This window comes from Nesoenas mayeri (assembly GCF_963082525.1).
Source record: "Nesoenas mayeri genome assembly, chromosome: 3".
Classification (NCBI taxonomy): domain Eukaryota; kingdom Metazoa; phylum Chordata; class Aves; order Columbiformes; family Columbidae; genus Nesoenas; species Nesoenas mayeri.
Window position 1 is genome coordinate 81,633,610 of NC_137544.1, and position 16,894 is coordinate 81,650,503.

At 38.9% G+C, this 16,894-nt stretch overlaps 1 protein-coding gene across 2 annotated transcripts in view; it reads right to left on the reverse strand.

The window, feature by feature from the left end:
• PLD5 (phospholipase D family member 5) overlaps window positions 1-16,894 on the reverse strand; it is a gene marked incomplete at its 5' end in the record, with an annotated part of 177,152 nt that overhangs the window by 26,908 nt on the left and 133,350 nt on the right. For both annotated transcript variants that reach the window (XM_080342810.1, XM_080342811.1), the window contains one exon: window positions 8,257-8,384. In XM_080342810.1, coding sequence (XP_080198936.1) covers window positions 8,257-8,384 — 128 coding nt within the window. The remainder of the gene's footprint in view (window positions 1-8,256; window positions 8,385-16,894) is intronic.

Consider the following 16,894-nt stretch of genomic DNA (forward strand, 5'->3'; position numbering starts at 1 on the left):
TGAACAGTGCTCAGCACTGCAAGCAAGGGACAAACAGTCCATCTGCTTCACTGAGATTTCTTTGTAAATACTGGATGGTCAGCTAATAAATTTCAAGCAGAGTAAGCCAAATGAGCAGTGCTGACTGTTCTGATTTACTGGATGTACCAGAGAAAAAGTTGCTTATCTCAGTTAAAGAATAAAACAAAACATCAGACTTCAAAAAATACAAGTTTACACCGTGATAAATGCAAGCTGTTGAGTTCTGCACTCAAGAGCTTTCTAAGAGCAACATATCTCCCCCTACTGCCACCACCGCCACAATAAAAAGAGAGAAAAGAAAAGAAAAGCTGCTAGGTTGGAGATAGGTAACAGTCATCAAAATGTTCTAGATTTGGTCAAAGGTGAAGACACTAGCCAAAAGTGAAAATAATAAATATATTTTCAGCTTGCATTCTGAAGGCCAAGCTGTAATAGCATCACAGCAGAATTTTGACAATTCAACTAGCCTTTTATGTGGCAAGAAATAAAAACACAAAACAAAGTATTCAATTGTCAATACAGCTCTGTAATATATATTTAGACCTGTGTTCTTCACATCTTGATTCGTCCACCTATGCTTGAAGATCCTGATTTGCGCTTTCATGTTATCTTTACAACGTTAGCTAGTTCTGGAGAAAATCCCATTGCAATAAATCAGATTAGGAGCGTGAGTTTTTTTAAGGATTAGATCACATGTGTAACAATACATCAAAACTTTCTAGAAGCAGATATTACCTAATATAATAGAGATTATTTAACACAGAAATACAAATTTAGATATAATATACTGGTATTATGTTGCATGTACTTTCAGTCTAACATTTACCCATCTGAGCTTGATTGAACCTCAGTGGATGATGAAGTTGAAAGAGACTTTTTTCATGTTAGAGGACACTTGAGACTGTGCTCAATTTACTAATAGTGTTATGATACTGAGCACTGCTGGGACAGGAAGAAAATTAAGCAAATTATTAGCAGAAGATGGCAAGGATTGGTAGCAGTCAGAAGTGCACATTGGGGACATAACCGTAGTTCATATAATAGAACATCATTATATCAAATGGAAACTCTCAATATAACTTTTGAGTGAAAAGATGTAATTCCACTAACTGCCACACAAAGTATCTTATCTCAAAAGGACCAGATGCGCCATTACATAACTTCAAGAGACTCATTTAGATAAAAGTTCAAAAAAATGACTGACTGATTACAGTGTGCTTTTTGCTCTATGCAGTTCTGTAAAGATAGGATGCAACTGTCATTAACAGAAATTGCAAATGTGCAGATCCTGTCTCAGTGATCAGTTTAGAGAGCGGGCTCCATGATAGCAAGGTTTTGGGGAAGCTGGAAACAGACGAGATCATAATGTTGTATTTTAAGGTATGCAGTATTTAATACGTACTGTTTTCATAAGAGGACAATTTTGATTACACAAATAAATAGAAACTGTGGTTTTCAAGGATATACTTTGAGGAAATGATCATTCCCCTTTCCCCAAGAGAGACATAGGTATGCTATACATAATAATAAAAAAGTAATCCATAGAGGGTTTCTCACTGTCTTCACACACTGTCACACGCCTTACCTTCTCTGGTACTTTGGTCCTCCCATATATTCATTTAACATCTTGGGTGCATCAAGGAAAAACCCCAGATAAAACAGGTAATTGTTTCCAATCCTATAAACAGTGTTGAGACAGTTTATCTAATTTTCTGATTACCTTAAATTATGTAGATACAATCAGCAGTTTCTAAGAACAAGAGAGTAAGAGCAGGATGGAGAGGAAACTGCCTGAAAAGGAAATACTGTTGTTTAGTAGTCCTGTCAGATACCCGCCTGTCACATGAGACAGACTTTACAAGTGCTCCAAGGCACTGCTGAGTGTCAGCAGGAGCAAATCACTGATCCCTTGCAACAGAGATGATTAGATAAACTTCTGCTGTTTAAAACATTTCATTTCATGAAAGAAGCAAGGTCAAAATATTCTACCTATAAGACCAAGGTTAATTTACCAAGAATTAACAATTCATAAATAAACAAATAGATGAAGACAACAGGTATCAGTTTTCCAGTCCTCCTTTGGATAGATTTTTAAGGTGAATAGAAATCAATGCCTTTCTGAAGTCTTATTTTGTATTGGTGGAACAAATCACACAAGGAATCCAACAGAGTCATAAAATATCTTGGAAAATGAGAACAAATTCACATGGTTATTTTTTTGTCCTATTAAAACTATGTTTTACAGCCTGATTGTTTTCTTGCCTATAAAAAATTAAATGTTACAGCCATTCAGCTTAAACCATACTGAATATAAAACAATCAGAAGAATGAACAATCCAGAAAGCATATTGAGTTAAGAGACATCTTACAAAGAAAAGTCCTCTGCTAGCCGTTTTTACACAGCTAACTAAGAGAGAAAAACATGGCTTTTTCTTGACATCAGCTGAGGTAGCACTGTTGCAGATAATACTTTTAAGATGTCACAGGCAAGACAGAGTAACTGACTATTGGATTTTGGGGTTTGTTTAAGAACCAACAAGATAAGAGCTTTTGCAACCACTTGATTGCCTTTCACACATTCCATTCAGACCTTCCATCCCTGCAGGGAGGTGGCTGCTGGCAGGGGATGCTCAGGTAGAAGTTTGGGTCCATCCCTGCTGCGTGGCTGCTCATAATCGCCCATCTCAGGCATCACCAGCCAGCATCCCTGGTGCATCCCCTGGCTTCCATCTCCTCACAGCTCCCCGATATCCAGGATCTTTCCTCCAGCCACGAACTTCACATTCTTCTGATTGAGTCCCCTTCTTTTTTCCAAGTCCACTTCTTTCTGGCACCCCTTATTTTTTGGCACCCCAAGACTCACTTTTCCCTCAATCTAATCAATTTCTGCGCATATGCACAAGGGGTGAGCAGTCTCCTAATTGGTAGTTCTGTCTCATGTCCCTTCAGTAGGTGGAGGACTCTGGACATGCCACTTTCATTTAGCCCAGGTGTTTACAGTTAGACTCCACCAAATACAGGGAGCAAGTTGCTTGAGACTTTGAGCATTCAAATTTGGATGCTAACCCCCAGACACACACTCAGCTATCTGCTACCTGTTAGTATTCATTGTTTAAGCTTTTTTTTTTTCCTACAAGAGTAGTTAATATTAGCTTGATTCCACTGCCAATGAAGTCAATGGGATTAATTTTATTATCAATAATTTTCAGTAATAGAATTTTCCAAGGGCTGGTTATTTGATGCACATAAATATATTTTTCTGAAGTGGTTCAACTAATCCATTACAGCTGTTTGCCCACTGGATTCAATTATTCATGTTGTGAATAAAACTTTTCAAAAAATCATGTTAGCATGAACAGCTCCAGAAGTGTTGCTTGTGCTGATTAAAGGTTCTGTCTCTATTATAAAGCTCATGCTTTTAAACAGAATTAAGGAGATGAATGCATTTTCAGACTTTGCTGGAACTATTGGAGGGAGTCACAGAGCGAAAGAAATACATGACACTTTTTGTTAGCTCTTGTTCTACATTAATATTATGGATTATAACAGTTTTTAGATAACCAATTTCTTTTATTTAAGTACATTAATAAGCTACCTGGTCAAGAAACTAGAAAATAGAATACAGCATCATGGCCACCTCAATGGTTATTAGTTCAAACCACAGGCAAAAGTTAATCAGTATATCTACCTACTTTCAGGCATGTCACAGTGAACCCTTTTTTCAGCCAAACGTTTTAACACAGATGCACATATTTTGATGAACAGAAACAGACTTCAACATGTTGTTATCTTAAATCTATACTTAAGTAGGTTGCACAGCTATGGTCCAAAGACATTGCTTGGCTTGTTCAATGGTTACAAGACCATTAGTATATGAGAACCTGGAAACTCTGCAGAAGTACTTTACTAAATGCATCCATTACCGAATGCATGTCAGTGAAAAAGGAGGAGGACGTTGTATAGTTGATCACATAGATCTCTTATATGAACTAAAAAGTTCAAATTGTGATTTGAAATTTTATCTTTATGATTTTCCTCTTCTTGTACCCTCCCTAAATAATATTTTGAAGGTAGAATGGCAACACAAAGGAGACCATCTTTCCAGAAGTCTTTCATCAAGCTGGTAAACACGAAAGACTTGTTTATACAGTTTTTACACAGTTTTATCAGTTTACAAAAATGTACCAGAAAGAAACTAGACTGGTAGAAACATTATTTTACTGCTAAAATTTTACACAGTTTACTACATGTAAGGCAGTGGTACCTGTCTAAGAAAATGGTAAAACCCCTGGCTGTTTATAACCCAGAATTTTCAATGGGTTAGGTAAATGGAAAATATTTGTCTTATATCGCTAACAACAGAAGAAGATACACCCCTGACACAAAACTTAAACCTGTTCAAGGAAAATATCAAAATATTTCACTGTGAATGAAAAAACATCTGAATTTTGTAAAATACTTTTTTTTTTTTTTTTTTTTTTTTTTTTTCCAGGGAGTCTAAGAAGTATTTCTCATTTGCTTGTGGGGCTTGATTTCAGGCTGAAGCAGATAAATGGGATAGATTATTTCAGACAAAATTATTAGACTTTTGGAAAACTTGCAACCTGAGACATAGTTTTACTTGAAAAGTAATGAAAAAACTTAGTAATAGGCTGCACTGTCAGCCTTGGCCATAATTTCTAAGCTGAGACTCTGGCAAGTATTAAAACTTTGACAGACAAGGCACAAAGATATATGCTACTTTAACGTTTATTACCTAAGTAATATATGCAGCATATGAAAATCTCTTATTGATGCAGAAAAATTACTTTTAAAGAAAATACTAGTATTACTTCTTGTCAGAGCTGGCAAGTCAAGAAAATGGCAACAAAACTCAGTAAGCCTCATATGAGACTGATTTCTAGTGTCCACCTTATAAATGCAGAGAAAAATACTCCACAAAGATTATAAAAACAAAGCAGAAACCTTTGGACGTGCAAGTCCTGATGTCATTTTCTAAGGAGCTGTTGAAAGTTAAATTCCTATTTCAGCTTTAGACTTAGGCTCCCAAGAGAAGAATGATACTAACAGACTTCTTTTTTTTTTTTTTTTTTAATCCCCCACAAAGTGACAAAATAGCAATAAAATCCAGTTATATCTACCACAGTAACCTTGAGCAAATATTCTCTTGGGTGCTGAGCTGCTATATGACAAATGCTCTACTGCTGTGTCACAGAGCATTTTTATATTTTTAGGCCCCTTGCAAGCAAGAGGTAGGAAGGCTCTGAGACTATAGCCCAGGGTGAAATACTGTAGAGATCCACTGCATGTCTAGTGCACCTGCCACACCTGCACAGCAGGTAGGCGCTCCTGTATGAATCATGCAGCATACTGGCCTGAATGTATGCAAAGGTTCTGTGCAGAGGAAGCAATAAAGAATGTTGAAAATAGACGTGAAAAGATATGACAGCCACGCACAGTTAAATTCTTAAGCTTTTCATTGCATTTTAGATATGATTAGATGTGAAACTGCATGCACTAACACAATCTACACTGGAATTGTGCTGCTTAATAATGAGACATTGATAGCTACAAGGTGACTGACTCATACTGCATGTTTTGTTTGAGTGAGAAGACAACTGCTGTGCTTGATAGACCAAGGCACCATATGTTTCTAGAATAGCAGAGACCTATGTTATCCTGTGATTTGCTGTCAAGGTGTAGTAATACTGGCTGAAGAGGTTTGCTGATTCAATAACCACAGTTTGGTCATTCTAAAATTCACATGAGATTTAAAGAGACCATATGTGGCTAATCAGCAGCCTAGTCTGCCTTTTTACAGTCCTATCCCTGCAGGTAAACCAGGAGGTAACAGGCAACGTGTAGTGGCATCTGCAGGGAGTTCCCTGCCTCCCACCACGAAGCTGCAGAAGCCCTGCCTGGCTACTGCAGGCAGTGCAAGGGCTTGTGGCTGGTCAAGCCTGGCACTATCTGCTCCGCTATTTCTCAGTTAAACTCAGTCCTTACTCACTTAGGCTGCTTCGAGAGAAGAGGGACCTGATCCCTCCCTTTGCAGCTACACCTCTGACAATGATGACCCATGGGAGATATGTTTTCCCAGTGAGGGCTCGGCTCTCCATGGGTTTTAAAATTAAATCCTGTGTGTGTGCAAACCATTTTCCTCGAGGAAAGCACTCAGAATGAAATTACGGAGTTCTGTGCTTCTTTGCCTCTTATGTGAAAAGTTCAAGACAGATTATTATTTTAGGACTGCATTCCAGATCTCTTTCGCAGTTGCCCTGATTTATTAACCTGTAATTCTGGGGTAAGAGAACTGGATACTCATATCTGATGTCAACGGGAGCCAAGCATCTAATTTCCTTAGGTTCTACTGAAACCACAGCATACATTTCTCAACTAATTGAAAGCAGATTTTCTTTAACTGCAATCCAGAGAGATTTCTTTTTGCTTTGTACAAATACTCTTCTGGGATTCATCTTGTCACTACATATAAAAATATACTGTTATATGAAAATAAGATGAAAAAAGTCTCCAAATTCAAGCAGAAAAGATAGTGATAAAATTAACAGTGAGGAATCACATTTGAAATGCTGGCCCACAAAGAACTTGGAGTTTAACGTAGGGTATGCTGCAAGACTTAAGATTTACCTCAATATGAGAAAAACAAACCTGTATTGAATTTTAGCATCTCTGATGAAGGTCATAAACACAATCATTAAAATATTTTCAACTCATCTGTGGTAGATGTGCTCCTTTTCTTCAAATTTATTATTTTCACTAGTACTCAAAACTCCAATTAGAAGAGGCTTCAAAACCAAAACACAGCATAAACTGTTAACAAGCTAAACAGTTCTGTGAAGAGCTATTTTATTTATGATATACAAACAGTTTAGCTCATGAGGTACAGGCAACGTATATACTTCAAATGTCTAAACTATCCAAAAGCCCAAACTATATATTCTCACATTGACTGAAAATATAACATCCTCTTGGCCAAGACTATCTCTGGTTTGCTAAAAACATCCTTTTATCTACATTTTCCAGATTTCTTTGTAAATATTCAAAAAGTTACCTTTGAAATAAATTAATACACATAAGAACAGCAAAAATACATTTACTTCACTCTTTCTTTACTAAAATGATTGATTTGTTGTCATCCGGACCTTCGCCTCTTAGCTCAAAACAAAGCTTAAAAACTTCAGCACCACAAACACAACCCTCCCGACCTTCTTTACAAAACCATTAGAACCTATGTTGAAAATTTTTCATGTGTTTCTAAGATTTTATTTATATATTTAGAAAGTAAGTTTTCTTACTGAAACTAGTAACTACCTAGGATAGCTTCTTTTCCTTCCTCTGTTGAGCATTTCAGTTACTGAGATCTAAAAACACAGGTTCCACATCCAAAATATGACCAACAGCAGCCTCACACAGTCAGTGGTATGTAGCAAAAATGAACATAACAGCCTTTAATAATCCAGAAACTCTTACGGAAAGAAAAAAAAGCTACAGATACCTCCAAGAAGAAAATAAACTGCATTAAGGATTAATTACTTCTTCAAAATGGCCATAGACTGTAGAGTCCTCAGCACCGCTTGTTGGTAGAGGCCTTAGTGTACATCTTTCAACTCTCTTGTTTATGAGGAATCAAAATATGGAATTCTCTCTAATACTTACAACCTTCAATAATCTTATGCTGTTTGATTTTCTGTACTCGTAAATCTCTTCCTTCCCAGAGGTGGTGGGTATTTCAGGATAATACCCACTCATTCATTTGCAAGTATTTCCAAATTTTGCTTTTCCTTATTTAAATGGCACGTGAGAAGGACTAGGTCATACATGTGACATTACAAGGGAGCTTCCATTGAAGTTTGTTTTCCAACTGGTTCGCTCACTTTTATTTTTTTAAAAAAAGTAAACCAGAAGCTGCAATCTTCAAACAACAAAATAATCACAGAAATCAATAAAGGCAGTCATATTATTTTAATTTAACCCAAAGCATAACTGCTGAGGATAGCTATTCCAATGAAAAGAAGTAAAATTTATAGTAATATATTTTTGCCAACACAGAAGAGTCATCAAAACTGTGGCAACACAGTTTTTAGCGCTGCCACTTCTGCCAACAAACTGTCATAAAAAGAATGCTATCCACCTCCACTTGCTGGCCTCAAAACATTACTTATTTTCTTCATTATACCCTCAAGGGGTATAGGATTAGTTTTTCAATTAAATTACCTGTCCCAATGATCTCCAGTCTAGGCTGGCACTTCCAATGTATACGTGCTGTTTATCAACAATCCAGAAAGATGACTGAAGCCGACCTTCATTATATGCTGACATGTTCATATACAACACTTCAGCACCTGGAGATTTAAGGAGAAAATAATAAATAGTATTGTTTAAAAGAATTTACATTTGTAAAATTGAAACAATTTCACAGAGCCTCACAATTTCACAATTTCAGAGCCTCAGCTTCCAAAACTAGTGAGGGATGTTATTAGTCACACCATTAAGGTTTAAAATAAGGATAAACAACATTACTGTCCCATTGTTTAAGACCTTAATTAACATATATTTTGGAAAAGCAGGTATAGGGAACATTCTCATGCATTATTCCATTAACTTAATTTTCTTCCATTTTAAAACTAAGTATTTGCTATTTTTTCCCAGCACTGTGTGTTCCTAAAACCAGGTTAATTTTAAAGCGCTTTTCTGTAACTCAAACCTGCTACATATTATAGTAACGACCTTTAAAATACAAACCCAATTACAACTCTTCACTGAAAAGCAGACTGTTCCTGGGCAATGGTTCAGAGCAGGTAGCTTGGGGTGGGCTGTCACATGGAACAGGCCCTGACAAGAGGAATACGGATGAAGAGTTAAGGAGTAAGGAGGTAAGTAAAGGCCTAAAGTATGTTGAAACTGCTCTTAATCCTGCTAATCTGTGCCATTAAACCGACTTTGAATTGCACAGTTTTAATAAAGATTATGTGCCACTGAAATAAAAAAACTACTTCTTGTGTAAAAGCACGTTGGCTAAACCACATCGGTAGGAAAGTCCGAATTGGCCCCATCAGTCTGTCTGCAGGACTATATCCAGAATATACTTAGTATTAGGTGAGTTTAGGGGGTTTCTCACATCATTTTTGTTCTTTCAGTGCTCCAGGGTTTGTAAGATTAGGTGATTAATCGGAATTAATCATTGCTGAAGGTAATTTAAAGTAACTCACTCATCTTCACATTTTAGTCATGACAGTAACTGGGGAAGAGAAGTGACAGTGAACAGCAGCCTGGAGGGCAGTAATGGTACCAGCCATCACCCATTAAACAGTCATGGGATCTTCGGTACCATGAATTCCAGTCATGGAATGGATATGAGTCACCACTTCAAAAGAATTCCAGGATACCTAGAGAACTAAAATGTATTTCTTTTCATCTAGTTGCCTATTTCTGATCTTCTAATAAATGCTTAACTTGCAATTTTAAGGAACAGTTTCCAGTGCTAAATATTTCTTTCTTATTATGAAAATTGTCATTCTTGCTTGAATGACTGATTCTAGTTCAGACATCAAGGAAAGAGGAAAAATGAGGTAAAGTCACATTTTCCATAAAGCATCAAACATGCAACATAGAATTTTGAGCAAGTGACAGAATTTTATTCATTGTAAAATTATATTTGCTGCAACCCAGTTACTTTTCCATTTTTTTTTCTACCGATCACCCATCCACATTCATCTGTGCTTAGAAACAAAGCTATTTTCCAGTATTCCTTAGAACGTGTTGCTCCTGACTCTCAATCCACACATTAATGAGCAGAACTCTGCTAATTAATTAGATCATGTGTGAAATGGAAAAGAAATCAGAAAACACTACAGCAGGTGTTCCATGGTTTAAATTGTTTTCTGATGAATAAACAAAACAAAAGCAACTCCTTCTACTAGCTAAGGAAAACAATTCTGTAAGGTGCTAGACTTCTGGCAGCTTATCTGAAAGCTGTGTTTAAAATAAAGTTTAACATAGCACTTTGCCTTGATTGTATTTTCTTTCCATGCATCCAAACTGCAACATTAAAAAGCAGTATGAATTTAACACCCACAGCACACCTACATAAAACATGTTATCAATGAAATATTAGGATTTTTGTACAGGAAAGGTAAAACAGTTGGGAGCAACAATGAGCTTCCTTTCTTCATAACTAAAAGCCTAAAATAAATACAGTTTTAAAACATTTTTGAAATATCCAGTGCTGAACATAAAAATGCTGATTGCCAAAGTTAAAATAGGAGACTATTTCACCAGTAATACTAACATTAAAAATAGCAGATATAGTAATTTGACACAAAATTCAAAAGTTGTAAAACACCAGGATTTGTGGGCAATTTAGACATGGATATAAGCAGTGGGATGGGACCTTCACTCTATTTTCTAGGCTTCAGTTACCAAGGCAGCACACATAGCAGTACAGGAGATAGTGGTATCACACATACCATTAAAATCAAAACCTGGAAGCCAATTTCTTTTTCTTCTGGAAAAAGCCAACTCATAAGGCTGAGGAAACAGTATCTCCAAGTTAATTAAAGAAAAGTCATGTGTTGGAAGCAGCAGCTGCTGTGCAGCCTATTAATGAGGCCTTAACTTTTAATGAAAGGAAACATGCATCAGTATTGATAATTGCCTCTGCTCTAGAAACCCTTGAGGTGTTTTGTTAAAATAAGCTTATCAAGGCTTGAACACAAATCCATCATCCCCAGTGTGGTCCAGGTCCCATGAGGAAATTAAATTGGACTGATCAATATGTGAAACTATAACAGAACTCTTTATCATGCTGCCGTCTGAATTACACAAAGCTACAGGTTTACCAAGTTCAACCAGAAAGCACAATTTGTAGGTTTGATTGCTAATACAGATGCTAGACTCTTAAAAAATAAATCTAATGATTTTGTTTCACGAAAGATTAAACTGCAGGGTGAGGTCTTGCAGAAAACCAGCACTGCCACTTAAAATTCAAGTGGATTTGCCTGTCCCATAAAACTGTGCCTTCTAAATGTTGGGCTGGCTTCCCCTCTTTCTGCAGGAAAAAAGACCACTGTAGAGATCAAAGCAAAAGAAATCTGTTTGCAAAAGAAATCAAATTCCCAAAGTAATCCCAAAGCAGAAGGGTGGCACAAGCAAGTACCATTTATCCTTTCTAGCCTTGCAACCTCCTCTTCGGTCTAGCTGCATGCTCCCAGGCACTCCCCTAACGATGTCATGAAGGCCACAGGGCAAGTTTGACTACAAGAACAGGAGCCTAAGGCTAGGACTTTTTCTATACGCTTGAGTCAAAACACACTGAGCAGTTAGCTGAAGACTGTGCAGATATACATGCTAGTGTGAAAAAGTGCGGGTCATCAAGAAGTGCACCTTGGCACAGCCATGTTGCCGCACATGCTAGCTGTGGATTTTACTGCTGCTCAAGCAAGGTCACCAGACAGCTACACAAACTGGGGGACTGAAGAACATGGGAGACCGCAGGAGGCCAGGGCTCACAGGATGGCCACTTGGCTTCCACATCAGGTTTATGCAACAGTCTGGAGAAGGTGCACCAGGAGGCTTTGCATCCAATGCCTGCAAGCAGTCCAGACTATTAACAGGTTGTCCTGGCACAGGAGTAATGTCACCGAGGCAAATCACCTCTCTGGTGGATACAGTAAACCTTTTTTTGTAAAGAAGACCCAGAAAGAACAACTGTTGAGCTATTATCACAGCTGCTTGAAAGCAAACATACAAATTCTGCGTGCAACAGCTTTCAACAGTGCCAGTTATGGGCTAAACTCACTCTGGAGTTAGCAAACATAACGCCCAAGAAACAGAAGCTGCATTTGCTTGTACTGCGGCTAAAATTGGCCTTCTGTCTTCACAACTTTCTTACTTTCACTACAGTGTTTTTAAAACCAGAGAGGAAGAAAAACAGGAAAGGGGAAGGGCTTAAGGATTGAAAGGGGAGCCAGACAGAGATATTTGGGAGGTTGTAGCAACTGTGGTGGGTGATTCAGAACAGGCAGGGCAAGGATGAGAAAAGCACCGAGAACCCTGACCTCACTAGTGCCAACTGCAGGAACAGTGCTGCAGCAGCAAAGAGTGTGGAGAGAAATGGAGATGGATGATCTGATGGTACATGTTGGGACTACATGCAGAGCCCTAGAAGAAAGGTTTGTGGAGCCAGAAATGGAAGAATTGTAAAGGTAGAAGAGATGAACAGCGGCTCGCCCCATTTTGGGAAAACAGAGCTTGTCAAGCACGAACTGCAGAGGCACAGCAGGCAGTGGAAAAGGGAGTGCATTGGGGCAGGAGTAGCTACACAGAGCTGTTGGTAGGATCAGGGAGTGGGAGGCTGTAGAGCGATCAGAAGGGACAGCAGGATACAAAGAAGCACTAGTATACGAAATGGGTTTGGCCAGCAAAGGCACACTGCTTAGGTGTCTCTTGTATCTTTCTGTGATCCTGTGAACATGACAAATGCTCCTGCACCACATCCAATCCACTGTGCATCTTCCAGCCACTGTTCCCCATGTCACCACCAAGCTGGCTTATGGTAGGAATAGCTGCCCTTGTCTGCTTATCACATTCTTGCCTTCCCTTCATTTATCATCATGTCCATATCCTTTACCCACAGCACTGGTTTTCACCCTCTCCAAAATCCATGTATTCCCAAGCAAATACTCAAAGCAATGAGACCTTTAAAAAGGAGTCTGAGAATGTGAACTGTGGCCTCTCTGTTTCAGCCCAGTGAAGACAGTCACTTGGCACACAGAGACACACATTTTAATCTATACCTTTTGGAAAGCGACCTCAAGCCAGAGTAAAGAGCAGACCTAGCCATCCCATGAAGCCCAGGGCTCACAAGCACATGCACTCTTGAACACAGCTGGTGCTGGAGCAGCCTGCACAGCACCCTGCACAGCCTCACAGGGAGGTCACCACAGGGGTGGGAGGCAGCATGCATGTTACTCGCCATTATGCCCCAGCCCTCCTGCTTTCTTTCAGCTAAACTGAATTTTCAGATGAGTATAGATGCAGTTAATCACCACATACTAACTCAGAAAGATCATCAAAAGATCCTTTATTACTGCTAGGTCTCAAACTTATTTTTTAAAATGCAAATTGCTCACTAGGATATGCATGTGTACACATATAGGTATCTAAAGTTAAAGTCTCCTTTCCTACATCTTGAAATAATTTCATTGTATGTATTTGCTTTCAATTACAAGTCTTAGCACCAAGCACACCCATGGATAAAAATAATTTTTATTCCACTGAAGGCAAAAATCGAGAGTTTTCCATACCCTGCTCAAAAGTGGTGGAGTAGCTGTCTCACATTGGGCAGACACAAGTGAACCAGGCAGAGGATCATCTCCCCAGGAATTTTCATGCTTTTTTCTTGACTGGTTGCAAAAAGTCTGGAGTTGTTCCAGAAGCCCCATTAGCGTGACCTGCCAGCACTCAGAGGAGGACAAGTACAAAAGCAGAGGAATGCACAACTTGACAACAAAGTTCTTTTTACTATGTCTCTGAATGATTAAAAGACAAATTAGCCTATTTACTATTTCTGTGCTCTTTATGGAATACTGGATTTGAAATACAATTTAAAAGTCTGCCTGGCCCCAGAAGGATTAATGATTCAGACTTCTTTTAAAGAGAGAACACTCCAAGACTTCTAGGGAAATCTGTAATGGTAATACCTTAACTTTGAATCAGCTGTTTTGTTTACATTGCCCTCTTCTCACACACACACACCTCTCCTTTTTAAAAACTATCAGGACTAAATCCTCCCACTCTGGGATTATGTGCTAGTCATTAGTCCAAGCCCAGAGTATTTAAATAGATGTACAATTAAAACCATGGTCCCTTTTCTTTAGCAGCTTCATATACAACTGCCACACACAAAAAATGAAATCATAGAACAAAATTATGTTCTAATATAAACCCAAGCAATCCCCAGGAAGCTTTCTCAATATGACTTCTGCTCACACCACCTTGGCCTGCTTTAAACTGTAACACTCAAACTACCTGCGTGACAAATATCTTATTTCTGAATGAAATTCCCACTCACTCCCAATGTACAATCAGCCATAAACTATGTGCACACGCAGCTTCTTAAAACAACACTGATCCCCAAAGTTAATGCTACCTGTGATAAAATGAGGCTGTTTCTGATGGAGATATTAGCATGAAAAATTACTGTAATGTTTACTGCCTTATTTTACACCATCTGAGGTTGTTGATACAAAGATGATTTTGAGGAAAATGATGCACAGGAGAGGAATGTCTGACTGTAGCTCCGTGGGCTCCTCTGGTCTGTCATGAGACACATGGTACCCTCAGTAGCTACTGGAATTGCAATGGACGGGCTCACGTGCTCAGGTCTGCAGCGTGGGTGGTTCAGGGAAAACACACAGCAAACCTCTCTGCCCACAGCACGCTGCCGCTGCTCATCTCCACTGGCAGGCTCCCCAGGTGGCTCATGTGTCCATGCCTCGCTGGAGCTTGGAGAAAAGGCTGCTATGAGAGCTCCCCTGGGTAGACAGGCTGCACTCAAGGATCTCCGTGCGGAGCTGAGGATACGAGGAGAGGTCTCCATCACTGCTGGCTGACTTCCCAGCCCCCTCTCTAGGCACTAAGCCTGCTTCTTGCCCAGTTGCCGTTCTTCCCCAGTAAACTGTAACAGGCTCTGTCTTGTACAATCATGGAGAACAAATATCTTCTACATTCACCAGTGTTTTTTTTTACTTTGTTTTTCACTCATTCAGTGGATTAAAATAGTTTCTGTGAGCCAGCAGAGCCACAGAAACTGCTCTATTCACATGGCAAGAGCTGAGTGTGGAGAGAGCAGGACGGAAAAGAAACCGTGAGAAATGAGCATTACAAAAGCCAGTTCTCTGAAAACAAGGTACTATGGAATTACAACTGGCATGGTTAAAACAATAAAAAAAACCTGAGTAATAATGGCATGAACAAATGTCATTTTCAGCGACCTTCCTCTCCATCACCTCAGCTGTGCCCAAGTAGCTTTTTCTGGGTCCAAGGAATGGATTGGATTAGAAAATAGATCCAGGTTAAAAATAAATAAAAATAAAATCATTATTTTAAATGAAGAACAATTCACTAGTCCAGCTCACCTTGTGGTTGTAAACAATTTTTCTGACACAACTGAAGGCACAGAGCAAGCACAGGAATGAGTGGCTTGTGGCTGGGGGCAACAAGACACAGGAACCACTTAAACCAGTGCTGCCATTTAAAGGTATAACTACATAATCGCAGCCTCTGCTCCTCTCAAAATCAGGCCTCTGAGAAAATCCAGGTGGCAAACCCCAGTACTTGTTCACCTTTTCTCTTGCATAACCATTTGCTGCATGCAAATAAAGCTGATCAGAGGGCAATGCTGGCATTTGCTTGGGATGACATTTCTCCTGCTCTTAAACAGGGTCCACAGTCACAGAAAATCCAGAGAAGACCTGTCAGGGGATACTCCTGTGCACAGTTTGCTCACTGGATGCAGGATGGCAGATTCTTGAGAACAAAGGAAAGGTCAGAATTAATTTCTTTCAATTGTTTGTTTAACTTCAACAGTATCTTGGAAGCTATTTAGTTCCCAAGATAACATTTATCTAAATATATCCTTACAGTGGCTTCAGAGATGTCAAATGTTGGCCTCTGTTGCTAGTCCAAGAAATCAAAATACTGATTTTTCAGCTAGGTACCCTGCTGTACATGAAGGTCAGTGTAAGCGTGTTAAGGCTCTCACCCATGTGAATGCATTTTGTGCTGCTTGCTGGGCCCTCTTGATTGACTCAGCAGAAAAATGGACCTACGATCAAAATGCTTCCCATCCCATGTCAAAGGAGAGATGAGAGAGAGACCTGTCAACATTTCTTTGTAATACTTACCCACCCAGCTAAACATAATTTCTGATTCACTGACAAAAAGCCAAAGCTCCGTATTAATGTAGAGTGGGCAACCTGTGACAAATCCAACAGCACAGAGATAAAAGGCCTTGTCTTTACCCACAGAACTGATACAGCACGGGCATGCTCTACCTGAGCTTCCCTGTGAATTGCACCTAACTCAGCTGATTAACCATGTATGCATGTTTAATTAACCTATGCACAGAATTTTACACTGTAAACAAGGAAGAAACTCCTATGACTACAGACCCTTGGTCCTTCCAAACACAGATATTCAGTTTCCAGAACAAACTCCTGGCTTTCTCATTTTCACCCACAAGACAGTGTGTTTCAATAGACACATAAAGCACTGAGATTCCATAAGGAAAAACACAAAATGCATTGCAGCTGATGTTAAGAAAACAACAGTATTTAGAAACAGGATTTGAAGCCTAGTACCCCTTTCTCTAATGCAGAGTATTTGACAATATCTATTTCAAAAGTAAAATTAACCTGGTTACCCCATGGGCCTTTATTATTTGCACCGTAAGAATTTTTTCTTTTCTTCCCACTTTTTCTTAAAACTTGTGTTGTGTAATTGATTTTTCTATTTAAGATTTTTAATATTTACTGTAGAAATTTACATTCCGTGTTTTCTACCTGAAACTGTCTATTCTGTTCTTAACAAAGACACATCCATTGCAAGGCACATGGTGCTACCCAGTAGATATTTGACAAGCAAGTACCCCACAAATGCCAGCAGTCAACACTACAGTTCATGATATGAAACAAGTCAGGAAAGCAGACATACTTCAACTCCAAACCTTCCTGCCTGAATTTGGTCTCTGAAGTCAGTGATTTCTGTACTATATCTGCTATAGAAACCCCTCCTGTTTGGGACAAAGTTTGGGACTCCCATTTTGTCTTAAAAAAAGTTGATACTGAGTCTA